This window comes from Camelina sativa, chromosome 16, assembly GCF_030686135.1.
Source record: "Camelina sativa cultivar CO46 ecotype springtype chromosome 16, ASM3068613v1".
NCBI lineage: Eukaryota > Viridiplantae > Streptophyta > Magnoliopsida > Brassicales > Brassicaceae > Camelina > Camelina sativa.
Window position 1 is genome coordinate 23,476,620 of NC_141895.1, and position 23,745 is coordinate 23,500,364.

Consider the following 23,745-nt stretch of genomic DNA (forward strand, 5'->3'; position numbering starts at 1 on the left):
GAGTGAGAGAGAAGTAAAGAGCGAATCTGAGGCGGATGATTAGAAAAGTGTAGGTTCGATGAGCATATATGTTTACTAAGGTTTCTTTCACAATTGATATGGTTGTTCCTATTGTAATATATTTATGAAGCTACTCTAAGATCTGAATACAATAATATAGCTGAAGTAGTGAATGTCGTGAGGATTAACTTCCTAGGCTGAATAGGGAAAAAAGGGTGACTACATAAGGTGAGTGTGTTGATAACAATTTACACTTTACACTAACAAAAAACTTGGATCAATGAATTTGGATTTTGTAGATTCATAGTGGAAGTCGATATAAAACTGGACTTGGTCCCTCTATCTTTTATTAATTTTATGTCTAGGCAGCTTCTTGGCAATGATTTCAAACTTTTCAAGAAAAGCATTTTCAGTTTATTATTCTTTTGATGTGCAAAGTACTTTCAAGTTATTTAGTTCATAAAAACCTACTTTGTCCAGTTGCTTTATATGATAATGTTGTGGTGATTATTTGAATGTTTACATACTATTGGTTATGTGGCCAAATCTACTGTATACTCAAATACTTGAAATTTTGTATTCTACTGCTAAATCTAATGAATCTGCCAAATTAGCTCTATAGCGAACAAGGAATAGTGAAGAGAAAAAACACAAGTATGGCAAAAGAGAATGAGACTTAGAATGACTCTCTACCTATCAAAAGAGATGTTCTTGAGATTGAGAAAAACCATTATGTAGATGAAAAAATAAAAATGATAAAAGTTATGAATTGGTCTCAGATCTCATGTAGTGAATTAAACTGTCATCTCATATTGTTTATGTTAACAATTTGGGTCGCTATCAAATTCTCAGAAATGATGAACCGACTATCGAAATTACATGTCCATGGTTTATTGTTTTGTCTAGATTATATTCTCAATTGTTTTCTCTGGTTTTACAAACATAATAACAATGTTGTTTATCTATTTTATTTAAGATTATTTGATTAAAATAATAAGAAAATATTATGACAAATATAAATAATAAGGAAAAACAGATAAGAATTTGGACTCAAAATTAATAATTTTGATATTTGATATCAAACAACTTATATTAAATTATGATTTTTAAAAATATCAAGTTATATTTTTGTATTAAATAAAAGAATTCTAAAATAATTTCGTGGCGTTGGGCAGATATAAACTTAGAAAAAAACATAAAAATAATAATGGTGCTCCAATGCATTTTGATACAAAAAAAAAAATTGATTTTAGTCTACAATTTCATTACATAAAAAAAACTAACAACAACTAATAACAAAAATCTAAAAAAAAAATATTACCAATAAACATTGTCCACATCCAATAATGATTTTCATCTTATAAATAATGAAAATAAAAATAAAACAAAAAAACCTGCGGGGTGGAGCGCGGATACTATGTTAGGATAAACTAATAAAAGCAAAACACTTGCGCATAATCAAATATTTATTTCAATATACACTACACGATCATGCATATTATAATAATCATAAGGTCCAAAAAAGGGTTTATATAAAAAGAATAGAAAGTAAAATGTGCTTTACATGTTCACATGTGAAACTGCGGAGAGCAGATTATTGCATATGTGTATAACTCCACCGGTACATTTCCAAAAATAAAAAAATACAGAGTAGGAAATTCCAAACTACACGAACTCATAACTAAAGTCTTAAAAGTTAAAACTAATTAGAATGATATTGTTATCCTAAATTTACATCAACTGGTGAAAGCAGTTTATTACTACAACTTACGAATTCGCTATGAATTTTTAGACGTTGATCGGTTGAAGTAGTCAGGGCGGATGCTAAGAGGGACTAGATGGGGCACGTGCCCCATGCTAGTTATAAAAAAAATTATCTATTGTTTATTATAGCTTATTAGATTAAATGATTATTAGTGCTCGAGTAGATGTTAGGGATGATGTGTTTTATATTTCCAATATCATTTATTCTTCATTTATTATGCCACGATTTATTTTTTCATTTTGTATGTACAATTTTTTTTCTTGTTTTTTACATTTTTAATTGGTTGTTAATTACATTTTTTCTTTCTTTTTTACTTATATTCCAAAATGTACAAATTCATTTCCTTATTTGTTTTTCTACTTTCTAAAATATTAATAAATACATCTAGTAAATTGAGTAGATCAATTTTTTATTTTATTTATATTCGAATATTTTAAGTTTTTGATCAATTATAGTCAACTACGTACGTATGATTCTTTTCGATTTCTAGAAATTTTTTTTTTGCATCATTTGTTAGTCATAAGCTTATTATATCCGCTCATATAGTTTAAGTTGGCAATATAAATCTTTATAGTTTAAATGTTTTAAGTTAATGTTAACCAAAAAATGTTTATAAGTTTATGTAATTTTAGGGGTCTATAGTTTTCGAGTATTAATCCAATTAAAACAAAAAAAAGTTTAATTTTCAAAAAAAAAAAAAAAAAAAAAAAAGTTTGCCGAGCATGTGACGGAAACCAAAGGTGGGTGGTGAGAAAATGGAAACTGGAAAGTGATAAGTGCACTAGAAGAGAAATTTAGTCAACAAAATTAATTAATAGTCTCTTTTCTATATATATATATATATATATATATTGTCATCTAACTCTATTTAGAAACTCATAATTTCACACGTTTCCTCCTCTTTTTTTTTTTCTTACCACACACTGTTCATGTACCACCACTCCATTATTATAAATTCTTCTCAATAGATTTTTTTTTTCATTTTTTTAGTTGTCTCATAATCATTTAGTACGTTTAGTTTCCATGCATGCAACAATACAACAATTTAGTATTAATGCTCAAGACAATAAGAGAGCTCACAACTACTATCAGTCTATCAAAATGTATATATGTACGCTTATGGTTGTTAAATAAGCTAACAACCACGCTTATCTTCAACAAAGATACATATCTAATTTAACAATCACTAAAGCAAGAATTGCTAGTCAAAACAAATGGTTATCACTAAAATAAAATCTGGTAATATAAACAAAGAATTGTCTCTTAACAATTTTGCAGAGACGTAGCCCAAATTGTAGCTAACTCCATATGGATGTGGCTTAATTAAGGTGCCTTAGTTCATCGCACTATTTAAAACTAGAGCTAACTTGCTTACTTCTATAAGACGTTGTACCTCTCCTCATATCTGACAAATCGTTTTGATGTCATGCATTAACAAAATGAATACCCAAGATTCAGACCTACTGTTAAATAACAAAATCGTTAAATATATTTCTGACTACTGTTTTCAAAATAACAAAACTTAGTCAAAAAATCATATTGTTTTAAGATTCAATTTTCCGGTTGTTTAATATTCCATATCCACTGTTTTGCATCAAGCAAATTATGTCATAATCAACTAGAACATAACAATGCAACAATAAGCAAATGGTGGGAGGTTTGTGCCCAAAACTCTCAACGTTTAAATCAAACCAGTAGTTGTTTAATAATTACAATTACAGCTTTCTTAACAAATTATTATTTTTTTTTGGTAAGATTCTTAATAAATTAGTTAACGGCTTATATATGTATCTAAAAGATAAATACCGAATGCATTAAATTGAGTGATAAGTAAATTAAAGAGAAAAAAGTTTATGAATAAGAAATGAACAGGCGTCCCTCTTTGCCAAATATTAATAATCTTGACGCATGTTTTTAGTTAGTTGTTATTATCATCCTTCACACAAAGTTTGATGACTATAGACAGAGCCCGCGTGGAGATAAACTAGGCTACAAGCGGGGGAGAAGAATGGGCCTCATAATTTTTGTTTTTGACTTTTTGGTATACTTTTCTTCTAAAAAAATAAAAACAACTCATTAACACCTAAGCAAGATTCGAACTAGGGACTACAGGCTCAACTTGGACTGTTTAAACCACTAGACCACAAGAAATTTCTTGGAAAGTTGGCCGAAAAATAGTTAATATTATAGCGGCCGGAAGCATGTGCTTTGCTTACTTGGCCTTGTGGCCGGCTCTGACTATAGAGGACAAAAGGTTCACACACATGAACCTTCGTTTCATTCTCTACATGTTAGGCCGATGAAGTGACTGTTCTCCACATGCTTTTCACCTATATTTACTTTATAGTCAGGAGAAGTTAATTATAATTATTTTCTATATGAATAATTTTTTAATAAAAAATCCAAAATAACTTTCATATCATTTGTTGTCTACATAATATATAACTGTATATTTATTTATGCATAATTATTTTTTCATATGAATCTATCGCTGAGAATATGTTATAGCAACCTTTATCCCAAAAATAATAATGTGTCTGATTGGTAACAATGTGTCTGATTAGTAATATGTTATAGCTCAGTTGTTCGTTTTGAAAGTCTCAACTATTTTTGGTACAAGACTTTTTGGTATTAAAACTGTTCTTCCAAATAGATGTTGAATATGCATATCCATATATGTGACTTCGATTTCTTTTCTTTTTTTTTTTGCCACAAGATCAGAAAAAATTATACTTTTTTGGTCGATAAAACATGACAAATAGGACCTCGAGTTTGAAAAAGTTTGCAATTTACTTTATTATTTCTTATCGGTGATTACTTTATCGGTGGTATGTGTGATGCAATCCCACGGTCATTATTAAATAGATGGGATTGTACATACAAAAAGACCACTTAGATTTATCCCATGTATAGGAAAAAGTTCATAAGTTTTATTTAGGAGGATTAATATTTAAGATTGATCTTATCTAAACATCAAAAAGTTTTCCTTAATGAATTTAGCCGTTATCCCAACACCAATTGCATGCCATGTCAGCTTGATTGAATGCAAGTCCTGGACCAGCAATGAATAATACTACTAGTAATCAAAACGTAGTACGTTATAATTCGACTTTCGTAATTTAATGTTTTTAAAATTTGTAACAGCATCATATAAGTATGTCCTAAGTCCTAACATAACATTTTTAAAAAGATCGTCAAATAGATCTTGTTTATTCCAAATATATAGTCCAGCAGCCATAGATTTAAAATGTTCTTTTCGTGAATTCAAAGGTCATTATAGTACGAAGAGTAGAGAATCACATTTCTCCACTAGGTCAAACGTCATTAAGGTTCTTTTAACGTATGCATCATCCAGTGAAGCAAAAACTTAAAATATTCGAATAGATAAACAACCCAGTATATACATTTAGAATAGAGCTAGCAGCTAACACTACTAGTTTTTCTTAAATATTGAGTAATAAAAAATATGAGTGTAAAATGTAGGATCTAACAATGGAATGAATATTCCAGCCTTTTGTTTTGTTTTTTTTTGTACGTAATAACTCAAAAGATCATAAACTGAAACTCACATTAAATCTTAGAAGATATATACTCAAATTCTAAACTCAGTTAAAATTAAAGTATCTTCTATATATATCTTAAATCATATTTAAATCGATTTAAGCAGCTCGTAGTGGTTATTATTAGCCATGAAGGTGCAGGGAATGAGTTGCTTGATTTGATCCAACTTTGTGAAATCAGATATATCAACATTTCATTACAATTACAACTTTATTATAAAAAAAGGATCCATAAATTCCATAATTTATCAGTAATAATAATCTATGTTATCAGATAACCCACTACCAACATCATATTCGACCTGATATTACTTGATGTGGATGACAAACTGACAAATAATCATTTTTAGGGCAATAAATACGAAGAAGAAAATAATGTTAGGATAAGCGATACACAACATACGTTATCAACTTATATCGTGGTTCGGTGTTTGATGGTCGCATCGCACACACAAACCTTCGTCCACTCCCATCATGTGTCTGCCCCACACGCACCATTTTATTACATACATCAATTTAAATGTTTCTAATGCACCAAGACTATCAATATCCCATTTAAATACCATATATCATTTTCCAGTAGCTAGATTGGAACGTTTGATTGTCAAACAGACCGTTGTATTATTATTATGCCTATATTTTCTTAATTGTAACCAATGCTTAATTTTTAGGTATAAAGGTGTTAGGTTAACCATAAACATCCCGTAACTTGGAACAATGAGATGGTCCTAACTCCTATATATAACTATATATAACCAATATAAAGAGAGAAACATCGTTAATATTTATTTAAAACAAACATTAATATATATACTTTTATATATAGCTTTGATGGTACTTAAAACAAAAGTCATTTTCTTGTTTGTCGTCTAACCCAAATTTATCTATACGTAAAACATTTTTCTTTCTTGCCGACCTATCCGTAAAAACTTGAGAACGTTAATATACAAAAACATCGAAGAAAAGGACTCATAGAGATTACATGATCAGTCATAGGACTTAAGGCAAACAAATTTCGAACTAATCACAATAATAAAATCACGAAAATAACCTTATAACCGAAAGTGATATAATATAAACTTTTATAATATAAAGCAAATACCCAACAAAGATCTTTCTCACTATAAATCCCCTGTCCTCTTTGCCTCCCTAAAAAACGCTCACACTCCTAATCCCTCTCAATTTTTTCAAACCAACCTCTCTCTCTCTCTCTCTCTCTTTCTCTCTAAGTCTTTAGCAACAATGGCGCGTCTTCTCTTCCGTCTTCTCCAAGAAGCAAGTTCTCCATCTCCGGTGGAACCTTCTCCGGCTTTCAACCCTGACCTCGTCCTCATCCTCGCGGTTCTTCTTTGTGCACTGACATGCGTCCTTGGCTTAATAGCCGTCTCTCGTTGCGCCTGGCTCCGACGTATCGCCACCAGAAACAGATCGGACCAGACTCATCAACCGCCCGTAGCTGCGGCCAACAAAGGTTTGAAAAAGAAAGTACTCCGATCGTTACCTAAGCTAACTTACTCGCCGGACTCGCCGCCGGCTGAGCAACTCGTCGAGTGCGCGATTTGTCTTACGGAGTTCGCCGCCGGAGACGAGCTCAGGGTGTTGCCGCAGTGTGGTCACGGTTTCCACGTATTGTGTATCGACACGTGGCTTGGATCCCACTCTTCTTGTCCTTCTTGCCGTCAAATCTTAGTGGTTGCCAGGTGTCATAAATGTGGCGGGTTACCCGGTAGCTCAAGTTCAGGATCCGAACCTGATACCCGAATCAAGCAAAGTGAAGATGATCTTGATAACTTCTTACCTTGATTTTTTTTATAAACATTTTCCCATTTATTTTTTTCATAAATGGATTTCAATTAAACAAGATATGATATTTAAAAAGTGTTCCTTATCATTTTAAAGGATAATGTTACTCGGCAGGCATGTACATATATTTTATCTATTGTAAATTTTTTATATGAAATGGAAAGTGAATTAGTCCTTTATTTCTTTTATATTCTTTTATACATAACATGGACTGATTTTGTTTTATTAACATCTTGTTTGTGAACTAGCTAGAGACCATGAAATAGTTACAATAACTCTTGAAACTAAGACTTTGGACCACATAATTTAATTTCTACGTTGCTACAATCCAAATTACCCGAAATTAACTTCTTTTTTTTTTGGGTATATACGATATACCAAGTGCTTAATTCCATTATTTTGTGTCTCTACGCTTTAGCCTATGGTTACGTGAATGTTGTAACATGTATTAGTTTTAGATGCATCATGCATGGTTTTATGTCGTGCCAAAATCAATAAGAATCTACTTAATATCATAAATAAGAATCAACTCCACGCACTTCTTTGATAATATCATGTCGATAGTTAAATTAACATTTTTTCATAAATAATTTGTAAAACTGAAATTTGTTTGTTTGATAGAAAGTGCTAGCTAGTTAGTTCTGTATTTAAGTTTCGAGTATGAAAAATAAATATATGTCATGTTACTCATGTACAGTTTACGTTTGATAGAAGCATCAAAGGGAGTCTACCTAAAATGTTGGTTGTTCGTTGCTACAAATTCGATTAACTAATGGAATATTCCATATAAAATGGGAAAAAGCAGACAGATGGACCAGTGTACGTCGAGCAGATGGTGTAATGTGTATTGTGTGAGTTCTCTTTTTCCTTTTCCATTAATAAAGCAGCAAACTAATTGTCGGGGTTTAATATATTTAATTTGTTCATGTTTTCTGTTAAAAGTATTTTATAAATATTGGGAGCACGAGCCTGTATCCCACTAAAATCATCAAACGAGACTTTAAATTATTAGAACTTCGAAAATGACCATGAAGATGATCTTATTTTTGTCTTCGAACATTGACCTAACAAAAGATCGCCAAAATCTTAGGGTACAACTAAAGTGCGAAATATTATAAGTAGAACGTAGTTTAATAATAAATTAGTCAAGATGTAGATAATTACACAGACGAAAAACAACTGATTATATTGATTATTTATCCTTTTTTTCGTGTAGCCATTTAGTAAAAACACGTACAAATAAAGATATGGTCCACCATCGCGAGCTATCATCATTCATCACGAGTTTGTCCACTATGGAAAGTGCGTCCATGTGCTAAGTGCTAGTAAAATTTAAAATGACATAAACTAAATTGCATAATTGACATTGAATATTGCATAATTGACATTGAATATTGCATTTTATCACAAAAATATCCATCAATTATTTCCTCTAACTACTATAGTTTTCATGATATAGCTCGTAATGGTAGTAACGCACTAATGCTCCATCATTGAAATTTTCAAGCTGAAACCAAGCTATTACCATCAACCCAAATACGTTGAATGTCCAAGCATTAATAATGCATAATATAATACTCTATTGATGAAGACATTAGAGTTCAACCCTATGAAATTTCATATTTGATTGCAGGACCAATGAATTCAGTTTTCATACTATAAAACATGTACACAAAATTGACTGATGTTGAATCTACAAAAATGGTATTTTATACTCAAATTTAAAGAGATTGATACTGTTTTTTTTGTTGTTGTAATAATTGAACTATTTCTACGTCTTTTTAAAAAAGCAATATTCTTCTTTCGTTGTATATTGTACGTGCATGTGCATGATCTATATATTACATATCCTTGTCCGTTTGTCCCTTATCTCCATTAATAGATGGTGGCATTATATTGCTTCGGGATCTCTAACTCTAATCATATTACTACATTCTAATACTTTCTCATATTAAATAGTAAGGGATATTTATTTCTATTGATGAATCGCAACGAAGGAGTCGGAAGTAGAAAGCGAAGACATCTACGCTTTTTGTTTTGTTAAAAGGAGGAACGAAAAATTCTCATTGAGAAATGATGGACCAATTCCCAATCAGGCCGAAGATATTCCCACATTAGTAGTTAGCTACATTATTATTTTGTTATTATTATGAATGCTTTATTCCTTACGCTAGTGGTGTTACCGTTAAATATAACCACCATCGGTTGACAATATATGAAGATTCTAAAAAAATACATATTTTCTTTTTATCAGAGGCAATGTAATGCTCGATCAAATTCAAATTCGATAGACAGGCTTGAACGAGACTACATATCTAATGTACTAAGTGTTTCATGTTTTATTTACTGATAAAAAAGTATGTCATGTTAGAAATAAATCTATGCATGCATCATTAATTATATATATATATATAATCTTAAAATTTTGATTTATTGATCATACATTTCCCAAGATTGATATAACATAACACTTGTTAACATTTTAACATTCTCACATTCAATTAATTTTAATATTATTTACTGTCGAAGATATTTGATTTTTTTTAACTGGAATTGAAATACACAGAGAATTTAAGAATTTTTTTAAAAATATATACAGAGCTAAGTAAAATATCGTATTTGCATCCAAAAGAAAAAAACCAAGTGTTCAACATCGTAATATTTTTTAGTTATTATCCCTTGCTGGGCCTCTCTGGTATTTAATGGGCTTCGTAGTTCGAAACTATGAGCAAACTAAACCGGTTTAACCATTCGAAGACTGTATAATAATCAAACACGGTTAAACCGGCCCAAATTAGCGCTCTTAACGGAAATGTCATTTTTGCAGTTCTAAAATCTTCTTGAACTGAAGTAACGAAAACATATTAACATGAGTGATATATAGTCCATCAAAATTATATATTTACATGAGAAATACAATAGTCCATCCAAGAAAGAAAAAAACATGAAACAATGACGACAGAATAGTGACAAAATATTATTCGTATTTATGACATCACATCGAACAGTGAAACGCCCACAAATACAGTTTTTATCAAAAGTAACACAATAATAGCTTTTTACCTGCAATGCTACAGCAAGCAGCCACATAACTTTTAAAAGTTTTGTTCTACAAAAGATTTTGGATCTTAGGAATAATAATAATTAATAACATTTATATAAATAACGTATTTTACAAAAGGTGAGAGTAAAAATAAACACCAAATATATAAATCCAAGGGTAGGATTCTACTACAGCTGGAAACCTAAAGGACATGGAGAATCTAATAGCATGTGAAGAGGTCCAGGAGAAGACGAAAGACCCAACAGACCGTAACTCGCTTCCTGAAACAGAGGATTCTCCAAGTAATCTCGTACGTCAAGTTCGTTATTGTTTATAGCACCGTTCGAAGATGGCTCTGTCTTCACGCCGAGGTTAAAACCGAAGTCGTCTTCGTCGTTGTTGTTGTTGTTGTTTCCCGGCGAAAAGATGATTCCGTTGAGCTGAGAGACGACTGGATTGATTAGGGCTTTGAGCTCGTCGAGGTTGTGGCCTGATGATCCATGAATGAGGTTATTATTGTAATTTTGATGGGGATCATCGTAGAGTAGCGATGAGAAGTTGGTTAGGGTTTTGTCGGAAGGTTCCAAAAGCAAAGGCAAGGCATCATGATGATGTGTTGTTGAGAGTGAATGGTTATGAAGGTAGCTGATTTGGTTATGGATCCCAACATTTTTTCTATCTCCTGATTTGTTGAACACTCTACAAATCACCCATTCCTCCTGTGTTTCATAGCAAAAAAAGAAAAATAAAAACATGTTACTATCACACACTTTTATTTATAAGTGCATATTTATAGATAATGACTACACACCTAAGCAAAGAACGATATAGATCTTGTCTGAGCCTGACAAATTGATTTCTGATGAATAAATTATCAAGTGTAATTAAAAAGAAAGCAATAGTGATTGAAAACGACACAACAGTAGCATTCGGTGAACAGAAAACGGCAAGGTGTGTTTGGTGTTGACATCCACACCACACGTACAGATTTATATCAAATCTATCACATCTAAACTGCTCTCTCCCCTGTCTTCTCCCATACTAACCCAAACAAAATAATGACATACGAATTTAGTAAAAATGGGAAAAAGTGAAATATATCGGTTAAACATTTCATTTCACCTTATATCGTTTGTAAAAGTCAACTTATTAATTGATAAGAAAAAGCATAAATTCGCATTATTGTGATTAAATCTCGTAATTTACAGTAAAGTTTAAGAGACGCACGTGTGGGAGTAAAGTAACAGGATTTAAATAACAACACTATAGGGTGGTTTGTCAATAAAACTTTTTTTGCTACGAAAAGTCAACTCATAAATTGACAAAAGAAAATATACACACAGAAATTTCTTTTAAATACTCAAAAGTTAAAAACTTAAAAGCAAAGAGACGCACGAGTGTGGGTAATAAGATGTTTTAATTTACCTTACACGTGTGGCGGTGTGAAAGGTCGGTTTCGAGGCGATACTCATGCATGACCCACTTAGTCTTGAGGCCACGTGGAGCCCTACCTTTGTAGAACACCAACGTCTTCTTCATCCCAACAAGCGGTCCTCCGCCGCCGGTGTAGACCTCCTTATCTTTTCCGGTAGCTTTCCAATACCCAGCAGTGGTTGCTCTGTTAGTCCTCAAACCCGTCGGATATTTCCTATCCCTTAGACTGTAAAAGTACCACTCCTTCTCTCCCATCTTCGCCATTTCTTCATATATATAACAAGTTTCAAAACGTTAAAACTTTTAACAAGATTCCAAAACTAAAATAGAAAGACTCTTAGAGGAAAGAAGAGACGACGTGTATTGATGTATAGTACCAGGTAGTTCCCAAGGTTCGCAGCGGTTGAGATCAACTTCAGAAATGTGAATGCCGGAGAGACCTCCATGGAAGATTTTGGAAGCTAAGTAGAAGGTGATGAGCTCTTCATCCGTCGGGTGAAACCGGAAACCAGGTGGCAGTCCTCTCTCGTTCTTTTCTTCTCCGGCTAGTTCGCTCAACACATCTTCCACCGCAAGCATCATCTTTTGCTTATTATAACCGAAAAAAAAGAGACTTTTTGTTTTACACTGAAGAGACACCAAAAGGAAGAACAAAGAGAGCAAATGATAGAAAAGGTGATGGAAAGTATAACCTTATTGTGAGCAAGATTATATATTTATATACAAAAATGGCACACATGTAGAGGTGTGTAGATGAGAGAGAGAGTATGGGGTGTGTAAGTAGAGGTGTATGTATAGATGAGTGGATTTTGAGTGTTTGAGGTTAGAGGAGCATTGATGATAAAGGCTGTGAAATTCAGGGAGCAGGGGGGCTGCTATTTGCCCTCACCTGGGGAGCTTCCAGGAGTCTCTTTCTATTTTCCCTATTTTTTCCTATGCAAGTAAAGTAATTTAATTATTATGTAGTAACAATCTAAACTGTAGAACAACTTTTGCCGTTTTGTGTTTTATCACTATACTACTTTAGCAAAATTCTTATGGTCTTGTGGTTTTGATTGAGACTGGGTGATGTTAAGTTATGATCTTTCGTTAACGACTACTCGATTGGTCAATGGATCATTACAGTATCGTTTTTGTACTTTCCTAAATTTAAATGTTACTATTTATGATTAATTATATAATATAGTATTAAATGGTGTTGACGTTTTTGGCTCTTGTTTTGAAGTCGAATTCTGATTTTTGGTGTTTTTTCCGTAAAGATATTCAGTTTTGTATAAACACACACTCTTTTTTTTAAAAGATGCCTTCTATAATCTCTAATCTTACCTAACCTTTATTAAACTGATATCATTAGAACATTTGACATATGCAGTTTTAAATGAGTATACGTTATATTGAATATACCGATAATGAGGTTATCACATACATAGGACCAAGTGGATTTCTCTACCCAAACAAATTACATTATATGCAGTCAATATAAAGTTTTTTTCAGATTTCAAGAAATGTGAAATAAATAATGTACTTGAACAGATTTTACATTATATGCAGTTACACTTTGTGGTTATCAGCAAATAAATTTTACTTTGAAGAAAAGAAAAGGAAAAAGAGTGTGCAGTAGTAAAAGATGGCAGAGGTTTATGCGTGCGGGTGTAAGCATATCATTATACATTCATAAGTCAGAACTCTTTTTAAATTTATTTATTATTTTATACACATTCGCCCTGAGATCTTAATTCCTTTCTTTTCCATATTTTTTACCTTAACCACTTCCTTTTATACTTATTCCTCAACGGTTATATAAATTCTGTATTACATACAAGTCCATAATTTTAATATATTTTTCAAAAGTTTATTTTAATCGCAAACACTTTTTATTCTGTGTTTGCTGAGAATGTTTAAGCTTCAAAAACTAAAATTTTTAATTTTTAAAAATACATGGAAACAGAAACATAAACACCAAAATCAGCGTTGGAACTGTGTTGTATACGTATACAGGAAATTAGTTTAGAGATATCAAGTTTTGAGAAATAAATGAGAATTCAACCAAAAAAACTCAAACTTTTCAGAATTTGCCAAAAAAAACATAAATTTTTGGTCTAGCCAAATAAATACTCAACTTTTGTTGATTTTCAAATATAATAACAAACTTTTGATTGACTTGTCAAATTAGCATGTTGTTTATAAAGTTAACAGAAAAATTAAACGTCATTAACAACACGTTAACAGTTGGAGTTAAAACATACGATGTTGTTTTGAAATTCTTAATAAAAAAAAATGCATCACCAAAGATTAAATTCGTGTTCTGAGGGTAAGGGGGGATTATACAACTGTATCAACGAGAACTTTCAAACAATGTTGCAACATACTTGTTTTTATTATCTGCATACGCGAAGTTAAAAAAAAAAGTAATAATCAAAGTTTATCGACGTGGAAAGAGAATAAAACCTTGCCGAATTGTAAGCTTTCAATGGTTGAATTCTCGAAAAGAAATTGGCCAAATTCGAGTGAGAACACTGCAACAAAACCAGACTTTTGCTTTTAATGCTTTTTCCTGAACTAAAAGTTTTTTCTTTAAAGGATAAAAAACAAGACAAATAATTGGAAAAATAGTTTTAAATACATATTATCGTTGTTAAAATGTTACTATAACAAAAAAAAATCGAAATAGTGGAAGATATCAGATAGTCGGCGGTGGCACGTGCGTAGAATGATAAAGAAAAAAAGAGATCAGGTAAAAAAAGATAATAAATGAAAACGTACAACAGTATCTATCTCTCACTAAATATTAACTGCACACACGATCTTATGTTAAATCTCCCAAGTCATTCTTTTACCCTAACCCCTACACAACCCCCCTATTCACATTTATTTATTTAAATACTCCTTTAACTTATTAGATTTATAAAAATCTACGTTGAGCAAAATGTTTCATCCAATAATTCAAAAAACCTGCTGTACTTGCCGCATAGGCTTACCTAAGCCTATCCCATTATTAAATGCTTATTATTTAACATAGTTTCTGTACTCTTTTTTTGTTTTTACTATAATCTAAAAATTATACTTATATATTTTCCCCGGGGGGTCTATCTCTATAGCACTGATGATATTTTCTGTGACCTATATATATATAGCTCTTTTTTATCCTTCTCAAAATTGTTATTTTTTTTAAAAATGTATCTATTTCAGTTCATTATTGCTCAAGTGATACCGTCGGTCTACTATATATTACAGTGCTGTTCCTCTGCGTCACAAAAACAATATTATTGGCCCTGTCAAAGTAAAACTTTATCATGTATATATGAAATTAATCTGTCTGCGGTAATATCATTAATCTTGGCAGAATATTCAAGCAGAAAGGGCTGGTATATATAACTTTGAAAAAGTTTTCATTTTTCGTTTCAGTAACACTATTTCACTTATTTATTCATACAGCGAAAGTGTGAAACTAATCAAAGTTAAAAACAAGTTTACAGGCAGAAACGGTGTACTGGTTCTGTGTAACAGGGACTAGCTAGTGTATAAAAATATACAGAATTACTGGGGCTAGTAATAATATACAGTATATGTGACACTAAACTTTGAGATATTAGGTGAAACAAAAGTCACTAAAATGAATATAGATGACTGTTTGTCACATTTCTTTTATAGTATATGTCAATCAAATGACAAGAGAGTCCCTTACTCGTCTTTGTCTGTTTGTATTTAATATGTCTGTATCAAATATGATTCTTGAACAAATTATAACAAGAGTAAACTACTGATTGAATAACACCAAATTTACTGTTTTTTTTTTGTATTGGACTAGATACAAAAATAATCTAAATGAGTCACCCTCAATCACTAACTTTTAAGAAAAAAAAATACACAAAAAAAGAAGAATAGGAAAGAAGAAGATGAAGGTAGAAGGAGAAGGTGGAGAAACAATAAATGAATGGAGGAAGAGGGAAAGGACAATGGCAGCACCGACCTGCTACACCCGAGAAGAGAACGACCTCTCTCTCTCACTCATTTCTCTTCACAAGCAATCTTTTATTCCTCCCTTTTTGCTTTTTTTATTCTACCAGATTTTCATTTTAATTCTAAATTTATCTGTTAGAAGAACCCAATAAATTTTTAGTTTCTAACTGAAAACACTTCGAGATAGTAGTAAACTCAATAAATTTTTGTCCCGTACCATTATATGATTGATAAAACTTACAAATATAATACTCATTTCATCATTTATATATCTTGGGGTAGCAATGATAACCTATATAATATATATATATATATATATATATACAATATCACCACGCCAGTAGTCTGATTCGTAGAGTATATAGTGATGGATATATACGATATATTTTTGGTTAGTGTATAAATTTTGGTCCAGTTTAGTTAATAATTTGATGGAGTTATGTTACATGTAAAGATATCCGTACAGTGGATGGCAATAAATGTGAAAGGTTTTGAAGATATGGGGACAGACGAAGCCTTCATAAATATGGGCGAAAAGTTGCAAATACAGGGTGGGGGACCAATTAAACCGTGCACATATAGCAGTATATAATTGATATTCTGAATAAAGTTTTTTTTTTAATCGTATGCTTGTATTGTATATCTAATTAGTAACTGATCCGATTCGACTATGTATGTAATAATGTCACAAAGATGCAAAGCTGAAATATTTCTAATTGATCACAATTGTGTTTTCAGTTTTTTGTTAACGATACAATACTTTGTTTCCTAAATATCTTATTCGACCATGTGGAATTTCAGATTAGTTATGTGAGATTTTTCTTGTGGATTAACCATTTGTCGTCGCTTCAACTTGTAGACTAACAAAAATCTGGATATAAAGAAGTGACTAAAGAATGCTTGTGAAAACTGGTAATTTAACGAAGAACGTATGTCAATGGATCTCCTAAGACACCGTAAGAAACCTGCTTAGTAAAAAAAAATGGATAGTCTTAAATCAAAGTGGCAAAAGATAACAATAAGAAAATACTTGGTATGAATATTTTTATATACATGTTAAAATTTAGTTAATATTATCAATAAAAGTGGTATTAGGGATGATATGGTAGGTTACTCCATAAATGTAACTCGAATGTGAATACTATGATGTAGAGAGAGACAGAGTGCACACGTGACGTAACCGGCGTAGGTTGGGAGAGGGAGAGGGAGAGGGAGAGGGAGAGTCTTTCCACATTTGTCGTATTTTTTGTTTTGTTTTTGATGCTATATTTTCTATTTAAATTACATGCTTTTTTTGTCACTAAATATATTCTTGTTATGGAAACTAATAAATTTAAGATATAAAGACTGTTTTAGTTTTTTTACACTCTCGGGTTTCTATTTTCTTTTGTTCTGTGTCTGTTTTGCGTTTTCTATACGGGCCCAAACGGGCTTTAACTAATTGGTCTTGTTTTCCAATCAATGAAAGTTCCTCCTCCATTTTGTTGTCTTTACGTTTGTTAGAGGATTTTTTATGATATCCAACCTTTTTTTGTTAGAGATCATGATTTAAGTTCCTCCTCCATTGGTCGTGTATAATTTGATGAAATTTACTTTTTTTTTTAATATAGAAATCATGATTTCGTTTCCACTATTTGTATACAATATATTTCTTATAAAAACATCTAATTCAAAGTCAAAAGAAAATAATTGCGGACCAATTAAACCAATTGTTTTGTTTTATGAATTAGACTACTAGGTCAACCATTATCATATTATCTTCATCAAAACAATAAATAATCATTATTTCACAAAGGAACCATATAATTAAAATGATTATTATTTTTTTTTTTGGGCAAGCAACCATATATATATAGTTTTCTATAAAATAGGAATAATGGCTATCAAAAAAAGAAAAAAAAAAGAAAAAAGAAAATAGAAATAAGAGTGCACGTACAGATTTTTTGTTTTGGATATGAGTGTGGCAAGGCCCAAACATTGTTGATATTATTTTCTAGTTGGGCCGGCCACTGTACATGAACAAATCCTGACCGTCAGAATATACTTTTTATCTATAAATAGAACGCTCCACTCTTCTCTACTTCATCATCTTCACTATTTTTTTTTTTAGGTTCTTTGTTGTTTGACTACCTCGTCAGTACGAGTTATGGCTGGTGCCTGATGGTATTTTCAAAACCCCGACGCGTCTCTGATTTCATCTTTTGTTCCTAAAAATTGTGAATTCTAATTCTAGGGTTTCGTTTGGTCTCTCAATTGCATTGCATCGCTAGCTTTTTTTTTTTTTTTTTTTTTTTTAATCTCTTTCGCTCTGTTATTCTAAACCCGACGTGTCTCTGATTTTGCTTTCAACCCGATCATCATCGCTCGCTCTTCTCTGGGTTTGGTCTCTCAATTGCATCGGTATCGTCTTATTATGGTCGTGCGATATTTGCCTCTCCCTCTTTTATTATTATTCTTCATAACGCGTTTCTGATTTCTCTGTTTTGGTTTCCTAAGAAGTTTCTTCTTCGTCTTGCAGGTGTTTTGGAAGCGAATCTATGATCTGATCGTCGCTCCCGCTTCTGAATTTTTCACTCCTTCTACGGTTTGATTCATACATTGTATTTGTACCTTTTTTTGTTGTTGTAGATTGTGGTGGATAATGCTATGATCGTTCGCTGATTTGTTTCTTTGGATTTTTTTTTGTCACGCGTTGGTTGTCTCTACTTCGTTCTAGTTTCTGAATTTTCACTTTGGGTTTCTAAATTGCATCGTTGTTTTTTTTCCCCCTTTTCTTCGTTGGTTGTACCTTCATGTTATTTACTTGTCGTCTTTGTTTTGTTGATTTAGATTTGTGGAGGATGAATTGATCCTATGATTGATCGGTGATGGCTTTGATTGATCGTTGTCAAGCGTTTTCTCCTTTCTCGTCTTTGTTGCTGTTGTTGTTGTTGTTGTTGTTGTTGTTGTTGTTGTTGTTGTATATAAGCTAAAAGTATTTCCTCTTTTTGATGCAGATCGTCGTCGAGTAAGAGGCACTGGGATTGCTCTGTTGGATCTTCTCTTCTCCTCTATCATCGGTTGTTAAGGTAGCTTTTTTTTTTTTTTTTTTCCCCTTAATGAGTTTCTGAGATTTGCTATATTGTAGTGAGGTATGTTTTGTCTTCAGGGGTTTTGTTCTTCCTCTTAACACGCGAGTCTCTAGTTATTTTTGTTCGCTCCCCGGTCTCTAAGTAAGTTTATTCGTCTTGCAGGTGGTGTTTTGGAAGCGAATCATCATCGCTCGCTCCTGCTTCTGAATTTTTTACACCTTGTGTTGTTGTTGTGTTGTCCTTTATTTATAACTTGTCCTTGTGTTGTTGTAGATTCCTGGTGGATGATGCTTTGATCGATATCGCTGATTTGCTTTTTTTTTTTTTTTTTTGGTATGTCTCTTAGGTCTGCTAAGTCTGGGCGGGCTCCTCTGATGCACAAGGCTGGACATGTGGTTTCTTCAGGTTCTTGTTCTATTTTCCCTTTGGGATATGTCTGCTATCTCTTTCTTAGTTTTTTATAAACTAGATTTTGAAACTTACAGTGGATACTAATTATGCATTTTGTTTGATGTTGTTGCAGGACAACAATTGGCTTTTGCGTTCATTCCGTGTGCTCGCGGCTGTTGCAGAGTTAAAAAAGAACTCTTTGATGCAATCAGCTCTTTTATTTAAAATAACATAAAGAAAAAAACTTTAGTGGTTCATATGCATTTTGTTTTGATCTTGCAGGACAACAGTTGGCTCTTGTGTTCAATCCGTCTGTTCGCTGCTGGTGCAGAGGTAAAAGCTCTTTGACGCAATCATCTCTTTCTTTTTCTTGAATCACAGACAGAGAATAAAACTTTAGTTGATCTGATGCATTTTGTTTTGATCTTGCAGGACAACAGTTGGCTCTTGCGTTCAATCCGTGTACTCGCTGCTGGTGCATAAGTAAAAAGAACTCTTTGATGCAATCATCTCTTTTATTTTATATGATGCACAAGGTTCGTGAGTTCTCTTTCAGGTTTATTCAGGTTCTTGTTCTATTTCCCTTTGGGATATCTGTTCTCTGCTATCTCTTTCTTTGTTTCTATAAACTAGATTTTGAATTTTGGCTTCCTGAGTTTTGGTCTGTGCCATCATGGACTTTTCAAACATGATTTGGTCTTTTTATTGGATGTTTCACGTTTCAAGTGAAAAACATGTCAGTCTCTCTTCAATGCAGATCGTCCAGGCACCGAGATTACAGTGTGGGAGGTTCGAAGAGAGAGAATTGTGGGAGTGCCTATGGTTTCTGAGTTTTACTTTCAGGTTACCTCATCCATAAACCTTTTTTCTCTAAACGCATCTCTATTATTTGTTTCTGAATATTCGCTTCCGTTCTGTTGTTTTTCTTTTCTTTTTTCTTTCTAATAACATGTTATAACTTGCCGTTTTTGTTATTTCAGGTTTTGGATGATGCTTTTATCAATCAATGATGGCTTTGACTGATCTTCCTCAGGCGTTCTCATTTCCTTGCTCCAAACGTATCTCTATTAGTCATCAGGGCTGTGCCATCAGAAATCCAAAACATCTCTGTTTGGTATATGTCAGCTATCTTTTTAATTTTATTTTTAGTAACTGGATTCTGAGTTTAAAACTTTCTAAACATGATTTGGCCTTTTCTATATGATATTTCAGGTGAAATGATATCTGTCTCTCGTTGATGCAGATCGTCGAGGCATCGGGATTACAATGTGGGAGGTTCGAAGAGAAAACATTGTGGGAGTGCTTATGATTTCTGATTTTAACTTTCAGGTTACCTCGCATCCATAAACCGTTTGCTCTAAACGCATCTCTATTATTTGTTTATGAATAGTCACTTTGGTTCTGTTTTTTTTTTTTTTTTTTTTTTTTTTTCATTCTAATAACATGTTATTTACTTGTCAAAAATACCTTTTATGTTTGATGCAGATTGTCACATCGAGTTAAGGCACTGGGATGACTTTGTTGAATCTTATCATCTCGTCTATCATTTGTTTAGGTAAGGTTTCTTCATATATCCCGGGATACATCTTCTTCTTGCCATGAGGGACTTTTCATACATGATTTGGTCTTTCTTATTGGATGTTCCAGGTTTCAAGTAATGTTGCTCATCTTCCTCGTGATACTGGCATCTAGGCGTTTAGCCTAAGACCCTGTCTTTTGTTATAAGATATTCGAGGTTCTATAAGAAGAAAAACATCTCTTTTTGTATTTCTAATGCTACATCTATTCCTACTTGTCTCTGTTATTTCAGGTTTTGGATGATACTTTTATCGATCAGTGATGGCTTTGATGGAGATACTTCTTCTCTGTAAAATGTCTTCAGGAGTTTTGTTCTTTCTTCCTCTTCACACGTCTTTCACTTTTCTTTTTTTTTGTTCCTTACAACATTTCTTTCTTCGTCTTGCAGGTGTTTTGGAAGCTAATTGCAATCTGATCCACGGGTATTCTTCTCCATGCTTCGTTTTCAGGCCTACTGAGTTTCTGAGTTTGCTATTGTTGGTGAGGTATGATTTGTTCCCCTATGTCTTATTCTGTTTTCCAGATTCTCTTTCTATATATTCACGGTATAGCTTCATGAATTGGGTTTACAGCAAATCAAGAGGACGATAAGGATCTCAGATTGACAACATTCATATATTTTTAAGTCTCTTAGGTGGTATGCTTAAGTTTGAGCTCCTCTGATGCACAAGGTTGGACTTGTGGTTTATTCAGGTATTTCCTCCTCTTTCCCCCTTGGAATATGTCAGCTATCTAATTGTTTTCATTAACTGGATTTTGAGTTTTGTACTGCGCCATAAGCGAGTTGTTAACATGGTTTTGGTCTTTTTTTTATTGGATGTTTCAGGTAATGTCGCTCATCTACCTAGTGACGCTGGCATTTACGTTTTCAGTCTAAGACCCTACCGTCGGTGATGACTTTGATTGATCGTTGTCAAGCGTTTTCTCCTTTTGGTTGTTCCTTTTTCCCCAATTCTTAATTCCTATGTAAGCGATTTTTGTTACTGTTGTTGTTGTTGTTGTATATAAGCGCTGAAAGTATTTCCTCTCTTTGATGCAGATCGTCGTCGAGTCAGAGGCAATGGGATTGCTCTGTTGAATCTTATCTTCTCCTCTATCATCATCTGTTCTCGTATGTTTCTTCTTTTTTTTTTTTTTTTCCCTAATGACTTTCTGAGATTTGCTATTGTTGGTGATTGTATAATTTGTTCTCATGTGTCCAGCTTCATTAATTGGGTTAACAGCGAATCAGGAAGACGGTAAGGATCTCATCATTGGATGATGCTTTTATTTACTTGTCGTTCTGTTGTTTCAGGTTTTGGATGATGCTTTTATCGATCAGTGATGGCTTTGTTGGACACGCTTCTTCTCTGTGCCAAGGGTTTTCAGGGATTTTGTTCTTCCTCTTAACAGGTCTTCTTCTTTTTCTCTTTTTGTTACTTACATTTCTTTCTTCGTCTTGCAGGTTTTTTGGAAGCAAACTATGATCTGATCATCATGTATTCAATCCTCCATGCTACGACTTCATGCCTTCCATGTTCCTTGCTAAAAGTGCATCCCTATTTGCTTCTGAATTTTCACTTTGTTTCAGTGGTCTTTTTCTAATTACATGTTATTTACTTGTCGTTTTTGTTTTGTTGGCTTAGGTTCCTGTGATTTACTTGTCACTCTGTTATTTCAGGTTTTAGATGATGCTTTTATCGACCAGTGATGGCTTTGATGGAGATACTTCTTCTTAGTGCTACGATTTCAGGGGTTTTGTTCTTCCTCCTAACACGTCTTTTACTTCTTCTTATTTTTGTTTTGTTGCTTACATTTCTTTCTTCGTCTTGCAGGTGTTTTGGAAGCAAATTATAACTATCTGTACCCTTATTCCTTTTTAACTAGTTTTTTTTTTTTTTTTTTTTTTTTTTTTTGAAGTCTTTTAGGTGGTGTGCTTGAGTCTGAGCTCCTCTGATGAACTAGCCGCAGTGTTACTCCCTCTTTATCTCTTTTTTTTCTCTTTATGATTTTATATTCTATGGTTTAAATGCTACTCACTTCGGCTTAGGATTGTGGTTTATTCAGATTTGTGTTCTCTTTTCCTTTGGGATCTGTCAGGTATTCAATGTTTTTTTTTTTGTTTGTTTGAAGTCTTTTAGGTGGTGTGCTTCAGTCTGAGCTCCTCTGATGAACTAGCCGCAGTGTTACTCATCTCTTTTTTTCTCTTTATGATTTTATATTCTATGGTTTAAATGCTAATCACTTCTGCTAAGGATTGTGGTTTATTCAGGTTTGTTTCTCTTTTCCTTTGGGATCTGTCAGGTATCTCTTTGTTTTAATAAACTAGATCTTTGAACTTTGGCTTCCTGTGTTTTAGATTGTACCACTGGGCAGTCTTCAACATCATTTGGATTGTTATTCGATGTTTCAGGTTCTTTTTAGTTGATGTTCTTCTTATTGACAATGGCATCTAGACTTTTCGCCTAAGACTCTGTCTTTTGTTTTATAAGAGAAGAGCATCAGGTTACTAACTGATGTCTTTCCTCTTTTTTCTCTGTTTTTGTATTTCTCATGCTACATAACAAAAAAGCGTCACTACTTACGGGTCTCTTTCCACTTTTTCATCTGTAAATTTATGTATCTCTCATGCTGCATGTTTGTTCTTATACTTCGTCAATTTTAAGTAGTTTTGTAATCAATGTCTTTTTTGTTTTAAAGTCTGAGCTTCTCTGATGCCTAAGGCAGGACATGTAGTTTATTCATGTTATTGTTCTCTGTTTCTGTATCTCTCATACTGCATATATTCCCACTGTTTGCTCTTATATTCTTCTCGCTCTACTATTTTAGATTGTGCAGTATGTTTTTATTGACCATTGATGGCTTTGATGGATAGTTGTCACTCGTTTTCTCTCTCCTAGGGTCTTAAGGGGGTATTCTTCTTCTGAACGTGTCTCTGCTTTTTGTTTGCTTCCCTACGTTTCTTAATTGCGTTGGTTCTCTTTCTGTAATTTGCTTCTCGATCGTTTTGATGTTTTAGATTGTGGATGATGTGATGATCGATCGTGATGGCTTTTTGATTGATCGTAGTCATTCGTTCAGATTTCTTATTGGTCTCTTCCCCTTTATCTATGTTGGTGTATCTCTCATGTTGCCTGTATTTCTAGTGTTTGATCCTACTGT

General features: G+C 32.7%; 1 protein-coding gene, 1 long non-coding RNA gene and 1 pseudogene across 14 annotated transcripts; 2 read left to right on the plus strand and 1 right to left on the minus strand.

Moving 5' to 3' along the window:
- The first annotated feature begins 6,449 nt into the window (after positions 1–6,449).
- Positions 6,450–7,307, plus strand: LOC104751537 (RING-H2 finger protein ATL8 pseudogene; annotated as a pseudogene). Its single transcript, XR_015583708.1, has one exon. The product of XR_015583708.1 is annotated as an RING-H2 finger protein ATL8 pseudogene (transcript).
- Positions 7,308–10,259: 2,952 nt separating this feature from the next.
- LOC104751538 (protein CUP-SHAPED COTYLEDON 3) lies at positions 10,260–12,486 on the minus strand. The gene is made up of 3 exons (XM_087493333.1): positions 11,983–12,486; positions 11,597–11,871; positions 10,260–10,890 (listed from the first exon to the last, which is right to left on the minus strand). Exons 1-3 carry the CDS (start codon positions 12,185–12,187, stop codon positions 10,360–10,362), a joined length of 1,011 nt encoding a protein of 336 aa, XP_087349459.1. The 5' UTR covers positions 12,188–12,486; the 3' UTR covers positions 10,260–10,359.
- Positions 12,487–17,835: 5,349 nt separating this feature from the next.
- On the plus strand, positions 17,836–22,701 carry LOC104751539 (uncharacterized). Of its 12 annotated transcripts, none has more exons than XR_015585240.1 (20): positions 17,836–17,981; positions 18,084–18,149; positions 18,562–18,633; positions 18,983–19,041; positions 19,160–19,209; positions 19,309–19,359; positions 19,459–19,592; positions 19,784–19,869; positions 20,007–20,140; positions 20,239–20,355; positions 20,512–20,581; positions 20,674–20,761; positions 20,837–20,900; positions 20,993–21,089; positions 21,177–21,297; positions 21,431–21,537; positions 21,644–21,715; positions 21,807–22,134; positions 22,265–22,338; positions 22,419–22,701. It is a non-coding gene; the product is annotated as an uncharacterized LOC104751539 (long non-coding RNA). The 12 variants fall into 12 exon arrangements; XR_015585244.1 differs by having other exon boundaries at positions 19,459–19,562; positions 20,270–20,355; XR_015585247.1 differs by having other exon boundaries at positions 19,459–19,562; positions 20,007–20,084; positions 20,270–20,355.
- Positions 22,702–23,745: the final 1,044 nt, after the last annotated feature.